This window comes from Corythoichthys intestinalis, chromosome 19 (assembly GCF_030265065.1).
Source record: "Corythoichthys intestinalis isolate RoL2023-P3 chromosome 19, ASM3026506v1, whole genome shotgun sequence".
Taxonomy (NCBI): domain Eukaryota; kingdom Metazoa; phylum Chordata; class Actinopteri; order Syngnathiformes; family Syngnathidae; genus Corythoichthys; species Corythoichthys intestinalis.
The window spans coordinates 19,289,203-19,301,674 of NC_080413.1; the positions used below are offsets into that span (position 1 = coordinate 19,289,203).

Genomic DNA, 12,472 nt, shown 5'->3' on the forward strand with positions numbered 1-12,472 from the left:
TTGACAGTCGAGCTAGCTTCGATAAAGAGCAGGGTTAGAAATGGCTGACACCATAGCTGATACAAGAAGGCTCTTTACTAAGCCTCAGAACCTAAACGACGCGTATGGACCACCGAGCAACTTTCTGGAGATTGACGTGAGCAACCCAGAGACCATCGGGGTCGGAAGAGGCAGACACACAACGTACGAAGTCAGACTGAAGGTGAAGTTTCATCATGAGTTGCTAATACCGTTAGCCTCTGAGCTATTTACCATTGACTCTAGCTGGTTAAATACTGGTTATTAGTGGGTGACATTATGATCAAATAATGTGCAAAACGATTATATGTAGTAATTGCTAAAAATGAATTATTATTAGTACTGCATAAATTGGTAAATAATCTTTGCTGATATGCTAACAACATTCGTCAAAATTAGCTACCATCGTTTTGCTACTTAGCATTAGGTGAAGTAATATGACGATTAAGACATTTAAGCAACAACACGTAATGACAGTAGCTTCCTTAATGTTCTATGTTAAGAAAAATAAGATGTGTCAGAGATTTTATTTAAATCCCAGGTGAGTACAACGGTAATTTGAAGTGGCACCTGCAAGAACAGCGAGGTTATAAGCGTATCTTCCAACTTGGGAGTCTTTCCAAGTGATTTTTTTTTTTTTTAAAGATGACAACAGTTACTCTTAAGGTTGAATCCCTCATAACACTTTTCCAAATCATAGCCACACCCAATGATCTGGAGTTCATCAAACACAAGACCATCTAATGGTTGTTTGTACACCAAAATTATCTGCCATGCCCTCCCTGCTTTAATCGTATTGATTATAGCTTTGGTTTGTCCTCGCCGATTGAACGGATCGTCTTTTGCAGCAACTTGGCTTGCATTATTGCGTAACGTGTGGTCAGGGTGGTCACGTCGCAGACAGGATGCATGCTGATCCTCTCGCTCACCTCCCTGTTTCATTTCCTTCCTCCTCCTGCGTTGGAGTAGAAAGGCCCTCCAATGACAGAGAAGCTCCCACAGTCCTTAGCGAAGCAAGCTGATGAATGAGTAAAAGGCATGTGTCTCATTCTGCAATCTTAACAGCGACAGCGTGCATGGTAACTGTCTTATACAAGGCTGTAAATGGGACAGTCACTATTGTGTAACTCCAGTGAGGGCTCTTATGGTCAAACATCTACCCCGGGTCACATGGAATTCAGTTATGGACATTACTTTTACTCATTTTGAAAGACTTTATTGCAGACTTCTCTCAGCATAAAATAGAACTGCATGGTTGTAGATGACCGCTTCCTGACAGGCTCTCACTTATGTGTACCATTAACATTTTCAGGAAAATGATTATAGACCTGAAATAAGGCCCATACTATGACTGGTTGATATAGCCGGAAAATAACATTTTTTCTGTTTTTGCCGATACCAAGCAAACTGAATTCCAAGGAAATTGTGAACGCTTATTAGACTAGAGCTAGAAATGCATTTTTCTGCCGTTGGTTAGTTGACATGGGGGTAGCGTGTGTTTAAGGAGTTTTTTTGGACAATTCTAACCTATTTGTGTGTTACTTTAAAGCATGGTCTCATTTTTTATGGGACATGGCTTCAATAGTACAAGCAAGGAGAGTAGTGGGATTTTTTTTATACACAGGGTGACACAAATCAAAAACGGTCATCACCTACACTTGAATGACTTTTGAAATAATTAATTCTTTTTTTATTTTCCGGATTTATCAAGAATTAATGTTCTCAAGAGTACCAAATTTGACCTACGAGATGCATGGACTACTGAAGAAAAGGGATTTATATTTGAGGCATACTTTCGGCTGAAGTCCATCCACGCAGCTCAATTGCAATTCAAAGAAAGGTTCGGATGTCCTGAATTTCCTGTCCACTCAATGATCAACAGATGTGTCAACAAGTTCAGAACCCATGGGACTGCATAACCTCAATGGTATAGACATTAACAATTACACTCTGGACGACCGCAGGAAGGTCATCGAGGACTTTGCCCGCCGGATCCAAATGTGCCTTCAGCGCCAGGGAGCTCATATGAAGCACATTTTTTGAGCGCCACTGAAACAGAGTTTGTTTAATACAGACTTGAAACTTTGGAGATGTCATTTACATAAGCTTGCCCTTATATAGCTGAGGTTTTGTGTCAATCTAAATAACATTTTGGAAGTTATTCGATTTTTGGTGATGACTGTTTTTGTTTTTGGTTTATTTTTTGGTGTCAACCTGTATGTTAAAAACGGAACATTGTTGCAGAGGTCTTCATTGTGAGCCTTTGGCTTGCATGTCCTGATAGTTTCACAGGGTTCAAAAGTAAGCTCTGTTCTCTTTATGCTGGTTTCACTATACTGGTTTCACTACAACTTCCTTCCACTTGGAGAAAACATCCACAAAAACTAGTGTTGTCTAGACCACAACTAAAAGCAGAACTGGATTTTTTTTTTTTTTCCTGAAGCAACAAATAAACGATAACTGGTCAAGGTTCTGATTGGGAGTCAGGACCAAACCAAGACTGACTCTTTTGGGAGTTGATTCCAAAATGAGTCCAGGACTAGGCCTGTCGCGATAACAAATTTTAGTGTGCGATAATTATTCTCATAAATCATTGCGATATGCGATATTATTGCAACCCCCCCCCCCCCCCCCCCAATTTTTTTTTAACCAATTTACAATAACACAGTGCGAATACAGTATATATTAATAGATCAAGTACACCCATTTAAACACGATAAATATTTACTCTTAAATTCAAATATCGTTTTTAAGAAATCACAACTAAAAACAATAGACCCTGCCTCTTAAGTAAAAAACAACAATATTGATACCGCACAGAAACTCAGAATAAATAAAATGTGTTTTAAAAAAAAAAAATTGCACTTAATAACTTAAGCATTTAGGAAAATGAAAACTTTTCCCGTCATAGCTTCTGCAATGGTGTTCCATAGGGATGCAACGATACAGTTAAGTCATGGTTTGGTACGAATTTTGATACGGGGGACACGATTTTCGATCCGATTCAATACATTTAATGCTCTGTAAAAAAAAAAAAATCATAATAACAATTGTATTTTTTTTTTTTTTTCTGCTAACGAGCAAAAATTAAATTGCCATCATATAAACATGAATTTTAGTGCATAATATTTACATGCTTACTTCTTACTGATATGAGAAAAAAATTGTATAAAAGTGCTGAGAACAATCTTTACTGTTTGTAAAGTGAGGCAGGGCACACCGTTGATTGCTATAGCTCTCTTAGCAGCTAGGTTTACTACATGAGCAAGACATCCTATTTATGGTCCGAATCCATCTGTGTCACGTACTGAATTAACAATATTTGCAATATTATCTATAGTCACTGGTATGGATTGATTTGGCCTTCTTAACCTCATGTGACAAATGACAGTTTAGAATTCATCGATGTAGTATATGGACTACATGTCCCATAATCACTCTGGGCTCACGTAGCCAATGGCATGGGACGTAGCACATCTAGTTTGTCTTTTCATGATATCTAGTGTGTACGCGCAACCGCGCATTAAAAAAGTTAGCAAGCGCCGCTGAAGTCACGTCTGCTCATTACTACACAACACCAGCATATGACGGCTTTCATAAACAGGACGAGTTTGAAGCACAGCTCTCTTAATTTCATTCAGCTGTTCTTTGTCAAAGTGAGGTTATTCGTTGCAGCCAAGTCGGTAACAATGTTTTGGCAGACTTCGTTGTAAATATCCAGCGTTGTGCCGAAAAATAGCCGCCCCGCATGAAATGTCACTCTGACGGGAGCGCCCACACGTCAACAACACCGGCGCGCCATAGATGGTCCACAGTCACTCCTGAGCACTGACGCGGCCAGTAAACGTTGAACAATAGGATATAATGGGAACGATTGGCTCCGGCGCTAGTTTTTGCCGGACCTGGAACGAAGATGCATTTTGCGCAGTTGGTAACAAACTTTTAACAGCACGTCTGCCGCACGCGCGCACGCACATGCACGTGAGGCGATAAATCGCAGCGGAAAAAAATTACCGCCTTCATTTTTATATATCGCGCGATAAATGGAATTATTGCATATTGCGACAGGCTTATCCAGGACTTTTAAAAAATGGTCTTAAACCAAGACCGGTCTTGAGTGTGCAATATTACTCACCTCAGACCTCACCCCTGGACTTGCCAGTCAATCACTAGACAATTTAAAACATGTTGTCCACTATTTCACCCGTTGAAACATTGTTTTTGGTATTGTAGGACTGATTTGTCACTTGTACAAAGGGTGTGAAACTTGCAAATGTATCTGATTGCCACATCTGTTATCTCCAGAAATGTCATTTCAGTTGACAGACTGGTCTGGAGTTAGCAGCCTGGACTATTTAGATAGTTTTACAGCCATGACAGGATATTAGGCTTGCTGCACCTTCAAGAAATGGAGTAAGGGAAACGAAGCAGTCGCCAGACATACATCAGAGTCGAACATGAGGCTACTGTACTTGATAAGCGTGGGATAATTAGCATATGCGTGTAATCAGCATTATTATGCACCTCGTAGCCCTGTGTGACCCCACTTTGCATAAGACCACAGATGAAGCACATCCCTCGCTGGTGTCAACATTGCTTCGTTTCTATCTTCAGCATCACTTTGAAACGCTCTACCTCATCTTCGGCACTGTGAACTACTCGTAAGCCTTTCATTGTTTTTTATTTTTTTGGTCGTCCTGTTGCACACAATATCGTGAACCCGGAGATTTATTTTTTTGCTTACAGCTCATTTGCCGTGCCTCAAGTTCCCACTGCTGTCCCACGTTCCACCCAAAATCGAGAGAGCCCTTGTGGTCGCTATGAGAGAGTCTTCTTAATCCCTTCATTGAGAGGGGAAAGAATGAAATAGGCCAGGCATGTGGGGGGAGCCGGAGCGTTAACTGCCTGGCCATACCCTCTCAAAATCCACGGAAGGGTATAAAGCTACCCCCCTTCAGCCTTGATCCTGTTTCCACTTATCCCATTTTACTCTCTATGCAGTCACTCAGTTCTGGCGATAACCGCTGGCTTAAAGGATAGATGGCAGCATGATGTAAACACCAGAGCAAGGGCTTATTTACACTATGAAATGATAAAGTCCACTCCGAGTGTTTTTTTTTTTTCATTCATGCTAGGTGGGGAAGGTTGAGAGAGGGTGGTGAATTTGAAGGTTTTTTTTTTTTTTTTTCCCTCCCCTTGCGGAGGCCAACTGTTTGCACTGGCTCTCTCAAAGTCAGCCTGCGTAGTCACTTGTTGACAGGCTGGCTTTACGGTCATATTGAAATCAATGGGATCAATCCGCCCTCTTTCGCTTCTTGAGATGAAAGCTAACTAGATGTTGAAAGAGGACGGATATCTCATTCTTCCTGAGCGGACTTGTAATGTTGTTGAAGTTCTCATTCACATCCTTTTTTTTTTAAAACTTGCAGTTGAAATGTGAAATGCGCAAGAGACCCACTGGGTGACCAAATGGTTGGATGTAGGGCTGCAGCTATCGAATATTTTAGTAATCGAGTAATAGACTGAAAATTCTATCGAGTAATCGGATAAAACATTTTTTTTTTTTTTAGGTAAAGAGCAGTTACAAATATACATGAGAAAAAAAGACATTTAATCCAATATTGAACCATTTTCAGTCAATCAATGTCTTTATTTCCGATGTACATTGTTGAAAACAGCCAACAATTGCATCTCAGATGTGACTAGGAAAAAAATTCACTGCTTTCACTCAAAAAATTTCTAGATCTTATTAAAAAAAAAAAAAAAAAAATTGTTACCTAAAAATGTAATTACGCTTGATAACACACATCACTTGAAACCTATGTGTTTTTCCCACGGGTTTCAATTGAATTTCCATTTGTGTCAAGCTATTTTTAAGTTCTAGTTAAGTTTTAAGTTAGTCTAAACTGTAAGTACTGATAGGATTTTTAGTTTTTGCAGTGTTCAAAATAAATGTATAATACCTGCTGTATTGGAGCACATTAAGGACCAGTGTTACTTGGTGTTTTATTCAGCAATGACTACTGAGCTAAAACTGACAGTTAGCTTTATTATGTTTTAATTTTACACCCTCATCACTCTACAGCGCTGTGTTTTTACAGATTAAATAAAGCCTGTATGTAAGACATTTTACCCACGCATCGACAGTGGTCATAATCAATAGAAACCTAGCCCTGCGAAGGGCTAACGTTACGTGAGCAAGTGACAGTAACGTTATATTTATTAGCGCTGAGAAGTCTACTGCTTAGAGATAGCGGCCATTTACTAATGCTACCCAGACGCGGCAGAGTCTGTCATTTCGCATCTAGTTCTAAATGCATGCCATCCTATGAGACGCATCGGACACTACCTGCTACCACACTAGCATCATGCGGGCGTAGTTTTTAGCAACGTCGGCATAGTTTGTAGCGGCTGTCGGCTGCAGATGCTATCAAAGCATCCTGGGCCTCCATAACACCTCAGCAGTGCCACAGGCTGATTGCCTCATGCCACGCCGCATTGAAGCAGTCATTTCTGCAAAAGTATTCCCCACCATGTATTGAGTGCATAGCTGATATAATTAATTGAAGGTTGACATTTTTTTTGTATTAAAAAAACACTTTTTTGTATTGGTCGGGTGAAATATGCAACTTTTTTTAGATGGGGTTTTTTGTTTTTTCTTGACTTTTTTGCCAAAATCATCAATATTAAAACAATAAAAGGCTTGAACTACTTCAGTTGTGTGTAATGAATCTAAAATATATGAAAGTCTAATGTTTATCAGTATATTACAGAAAATAACTATCTATCTATATGCAAGTTTTTTGGGAAGGACTACTATAACCCACGTCAAATCCTTTGCTATCAACACGATACTAAGCCTGTCGCAATATGCAATAATTCCATTTATCGCACGTTAAATAAAAATGAAGGCGGTAATTTTTGCGCTGCGATTTATCGCCTCGCGTGCACGTGCGTGCGCGCGTGTGGCAGACGTGCTGTTAAAAGTTCGGATTCCTTGTTACCAACTGCGAAAAATGCATCTTCGTTCCAAGTCCGGCAAAAAATACCGCCGGAGCCAATCGTTCCCATTATATCCTATTGATCAACGTTTACCGGCGGCGTCAGTGCTTCGGATTGACTGCGGACCATCTCCGGCGTGCCGGTGTTGTTGACGTGTGGGCGCTCCCGTCAGGAGTGACATTTCACGCGGGGCGGCTATTTTTCGGCACAACGTCGGATATTTACAATGAAGTCCGCCAAAACATTGTTACCGACTTGGCTGCTACGAACAACCTTTCTTTGACAACGAACAGCTGAATGGAAATGATGAACATTGAGTGGCAAATTAAGAGCGCTGTGCTTCAAACTCGTCCTGTTTATGAAAGTCGATTGTCATATGCTGGTGTTGTGCAGTAATGAGTAGTCGTGACCTCAGCGGCGTTTGCCAACTTTTTTTAAAACTAACTAATACTAACTAACTAGATATAATGAAATAGCAAACTAGATGTGCTACGTCCCATTCAATTGGCTATGTGAGCCCAGAGTGATTATGGGACACGTAGTCCATATACTACATCGATGAATTCTAAACTGTCATGACTGAATGGAAGTTAAGAAGGCCAAATCAATCCATACCAGTGATTATAGATAATGTTGCAAATATTGTTAATTCAGTACGTGACACAGATGGATTCGGATCACAAATAGGATCGTGTCATGCTCATATTGTAAACCTAGCTGCTAAAAGAGCTGAAGCAATCAACAGTGTGCCCCGCCTCACTTTACAAACAGTAAAGATTGTTCTCAGCACTTTTATACAAAATTTTTTCAGATCAGTAAGAATTACGCACATAAATATTTTGCACTAAAATGCATGTTTCTATGATTGCAATTTAATTTTTGCTCATTAGCACAAAAAAAAACTCAAAACAAAAAAAAAAAGTTTTTTTTTTTCAGAGCATCGTGTCCGCCGTATCAAAAATCGTACCGAACCATGACTTAACAGTATCGTTGCATCCCTATGGAACACCATTCATTTCCCTAAATGCTTAAGTTATTAATTGCAATTTTTTTTTTTTTCTTGAAAAACACATTTTATTCTGTTTCTGTGCGGTATTAATATTGTTGTCTTTTACTTAAGAGGCATGGTCTATTGTTTTTAGTTGTGATTTCTTAAAAAGTATTTTTGAATTTAAGAGGAAATATTTATCGCGTTTAAATGGGTGTACTTGATCTATTAATATATACTGTATTCTCACTGTGTTATTGTAAATTGGTTAAAAAAAGGGGGGGCAATAATATCGCATATCACAATAATTTATGAGATAAATTATGGCACACTAAAAGTTGTTATCGCGACAAGCCTACACGATACTGCAAAATCTATCAAATAATACAATATTTATCTGTTGGTCCGGTTTCTGTCACGTATGTGGTGGACATTCGAAATGTTCTTTGAGTTATAAATTAGCTACGTAGTGGGAGAGTGATGTCATCTTTGTTTCGCTATTTTTTTTCCATTGCGCTACATAATTGTCATTGGTCTCTATGCTAAACATCGACCACATCCTGTTTATAGCCTTGATAATTGTTAATCCCCAGATGATAATGACATTATTAGATTGTCTACTCTTTTCGTCTGTCCTCCCTTGATTTTTAGGAGGTCGCATTCGGAGTGCTGAACTTGGGGCTCTTACTTTGTTTATAGATAAGAGCACATAAAAGCCTTCTTCTACTTGTCGTCCTCTACCCCTCATCTTTTGTACTCCCATAGCTTCTCTCGCGCTTTCTTTCTGGCTTCAATTTGGGTGGGGGGGACTTTGGCCATTAATAAAAATAAGTAGAGATGTGGGGTAGGTGGGTGTGAGAAGAAGGGGGTGGGCGTGCTTGTCAGGCACAGTCAAGTGTAATCCAAAGTCTACAGCATCCTCTTGGACAACTATTTTAATGGAAATGGGGAACATATTGTATCAAGGCTACCATATCCTACTTGAGATGACAGTATGAAAAGTGGGAGTTGATACTATGGTAACAAAGCAGCTTTTTGCCAGGGAGAGAGTGGATAGACCGTCAGAGCGCAGGGGCCAGTGAGCGAAAGAGAGTACACGGCAAGGCGAGAGCAAAAGACCCGTCACCCCAAAGCTTTTGTTCCGAGCCGCCTCTTTTACCATTTCGGAGTATGATGCAATGAGCTTGTATTATGTTGCCGTTTTTAATGCCATTATTGTGAAAGGGGGGGATAAGGGTTGCGAGGGGGGTGTTTTAGGATGCACACTCTCCAACTTGACTTGATCTATCCTGCTAAAAGCTAATGCGTGGTGGTCGTGAACTCCTCTCTCGGAAGATGAGTGATCTTTGTCCGAGGGTGTTTTGAAAGGCTTCTGCCATTTTCAATGAAGCTAAGATATTGTGTCTCTCGCATTATCCCTCATTCTCTCCCTATGGAGTATGGATTGCGCCTTATATGCTCATAATGGGAAGCAAACCGCAGCGCCCCGTTTTTAAGAGGGTAGCTTCATGCGATATTCACTCTTTCACTTAGGCTTTTAATATGCTCAACAGTCCCTCATGTGGCTAATTATCTGGCTTTCTAAAAGTTAAATAAAATGTAATCTGTATTCTTTTTCCTCTAAGCGACGAAAGCAAAGTGTGCCTTGTGGACAATTTGTGAAATGTTAACACCTTACACGGTGAAAGTTGCCCCCGTTTCACGGGGCCAGTAAGTTGAGGCAGCCGAGAGAACAGAGGCTTAGGAAACCTGATCTTTGACTCTGAGGGCTCTCACGCACCGCCTCTTTCTCGGGTGAGTGAGACCTCTCACTTTTCACTTTTGTCGTTTGTGTTCCTCCCCCTGTCTTGCCGGAGCAATCTCTTAATAACAGGGTTTGCCAGGGTTTGAGGCTTTCGAGGCCAGGTGACTTTCTTTTCTTGAACTTGTGTTGCTTGGTTTTATTGTCTTGAGACTAATTCACCTGATTCATCTTTCATTTGTGTGCATTCAAACTGGCTTGAAATCTCAGTAGCCATTATTTCCACATCATAAAGTGAGTGATTGGCCAAACTTTCACGCACAACTTTTGTGCGTGTGCAGGTTTGGGCGCAGATAAGTGTTTTCCAGTGTGCACATGATGGGATTAGAGTCACGGCGGTGGTAGATTACCTGTAACTGTGATCTGTTGTGCTGGGGATTAACTTTGCGGCGCTCCTCGCTGTGAGGTAACATTACGCAGCAGGGACAGGCGAGTGGAGTTAATGCCAGAGTAGTGGGGCAATAAAGCTAAACTAATCCACTTCTCCTGTGACCTGAGAAAGAAGAGGATTGAGAACTGGTGGGAGCTCTTTGACAACTTCACCTGGGAAGAACCCGCAAAGTGAAAACGCTTCAAAATAACATTTTTGCCGAGTGGTTTGGTTAGGTTTGCTTTCCCTCACTTGGGACTTTAAGACTTGGACTCGCAGCAAGAAGATTATGAGTTGAAATCGCAACTCAAGCCTCTCAAAACTTTGGGTCAAGTGAATTGAAGCCTCAAAATACACAATACCCACTAAGCGGTGTATTTCAGTTCAGTTCCGCATGATGAATTCCATTCTACTCATTTGTTATAGTCTTGCTTTAGCCACTTTTGGACTGTAGGAACCTGAGTACTTAGTTCCTATATCTATAGGCCTCTACAGTAGTTATACGACTATCCTTTGCCAGTCAAACAGTCTTATTCACACACCTGATACAAACTGCTGTGACCTTGTAGTCTGAGCTAGGCATGTGCCGTTATGAGATTCTGACGATATGATAACCTTAAGCAAAAATATCATGATTTCACGATACCACAGTATTGTAATTACAGCATTAAAATGTGTTCCTTTGAGATATCAGAGTTGAAAAAAAATCTTTTTTTCAATTGAACAACAAAACATATTAGCAAATTGTAACATAGGTATAATGTTATATATTTTTTAATTATTTTTCTTAATAAAATTAAAATTAATGCAGTCCTTTAGGTGAGCGTAAACCCACAGCCACAGCTCAACATTATTACCATCAAAACAAAAATTATTGAATTATTTTTCATAAAAAGTACATGTGTATGACTCTTATCATGTTTACATTATACACACTCTTTCTCAACACAGACAGTTGCCAGAGAGGAAAAAACACGTTTTACCATCGCTAGACACACTAAATACGCTGGAGTTTACTCTCGTAGCCGGTGGGAAACATTCATTATAGTGTTTACAAACCTTTAATTTTGTCTAAATGCAAAATCGTATTGGAGGTATTACCTCCTCAGCAGCCACCCTGCGCAAACATGTTTTACATGTCGGTTGGCCCTCCTCCTCTAAGCCGCGGCCGTCTAACTGTAGCCGGAGTATTCCCATACCAGCGATTTAGTTTTCTTCATTGGGGGAAAAAGTTCAAGAGTTTCACCTCCTCCAGCTATCGTGTAGCACAGCTGACTCACTGACACTGAGCAACAACCTGTAGGGGAGGGTTGAGCCTTGCAACTGCAAGCGAGGGATTTCTCCCTGCATTTTTGGGACATAAAAAATAGCTAAAACAGTAGGGATGGTATGATGGAACATTTCTACGGTTTTGAAACCGTGACGTTTTCATACCATGGCATAACTTAAAACCAGTATTCGGCACATGTCTAGTCTGTGCCAGTGTCGCATTATTTACTCACCACAGTACATCTGGCAAAATAAAACCGTGAAAACTAAGATGAACAGGAAACAACGAAATGGATACAGTCAAGGACACAGCGGCAATTCTCGCATGTTTGAAGGGAATAGTTTCTACCGGTGAGCAAAAGTAGCGTCTAATGACAACAGTATTACCAGAGGGTAGTTGTTAACAAATATTGCGGCTCTTTGAGACGCGCGAGTATGGAAGGGGCTTAGTTGCTGATTTCAGCAAATCATCAAACACTTACGCAATTCAGTTCCTACGGCTCCACTGAAAGTCCATACACCAGAGAAGGTACTAAAATGGTTCTTGGAACTTGAGGTCCTGGTCACTAGTTCCTACATGTGTGAATTACAAAATGACATCGTCCCCCAAAAGGTTCTTGGAATTGCTGATAGTTCCTACAGTGAAAGCGGCTATTGATGACGAAAAAATTTCCAGGAATAATAGGAATAATGTTGTTCTGCTAAACTTTTTTATTTCGAGCATGCACACACAAAAGAAACAAAAAACATACAATATAATTCAACAAAAATAATTGCACTCGAAAGGGAGTGGGAAGAAGAAAAAACTTATTTTATCCCACCCCTGATCTCATTGTCCAGCATCCTTACTCGTGGGATACTCCTGTCCACACAATGAAAAAGAAGAAAAAAGGAAAAACGGACAAAAACAACTAAACCTACAGACAACCAACTAATGTTGGCTCATCCACAATAATTTCAATATTTACACCAATTGACAAAAACAGTAACACACATTGTCAGCAAATGTCATTATATTGTAACC

The 12,472-nt window shown here is 40.1% G+C and overlaps 1 protein-coding gene across 1 annotated transcript in view; it reads left to right on the forward strand.

Moving 5' to 3' along the window:
- snx3 (sorting nexin 3) overlaps positions 1-12,472 on the forward strand; it is a 25,508-nt gene continuing 13,036 nt past the window's right edge. Inside the window, exon 1 of the mRNA XM_057822893.1 lies at positions 1-202. Within this exon, the coding sequence (XP_057678876.1) occupies positions 41-202 (162 nt within the window). The 5' untranslated portion in view covers positions 1-40. The remainder of the gene's footprint in view (positions 203-12,472) is intronic.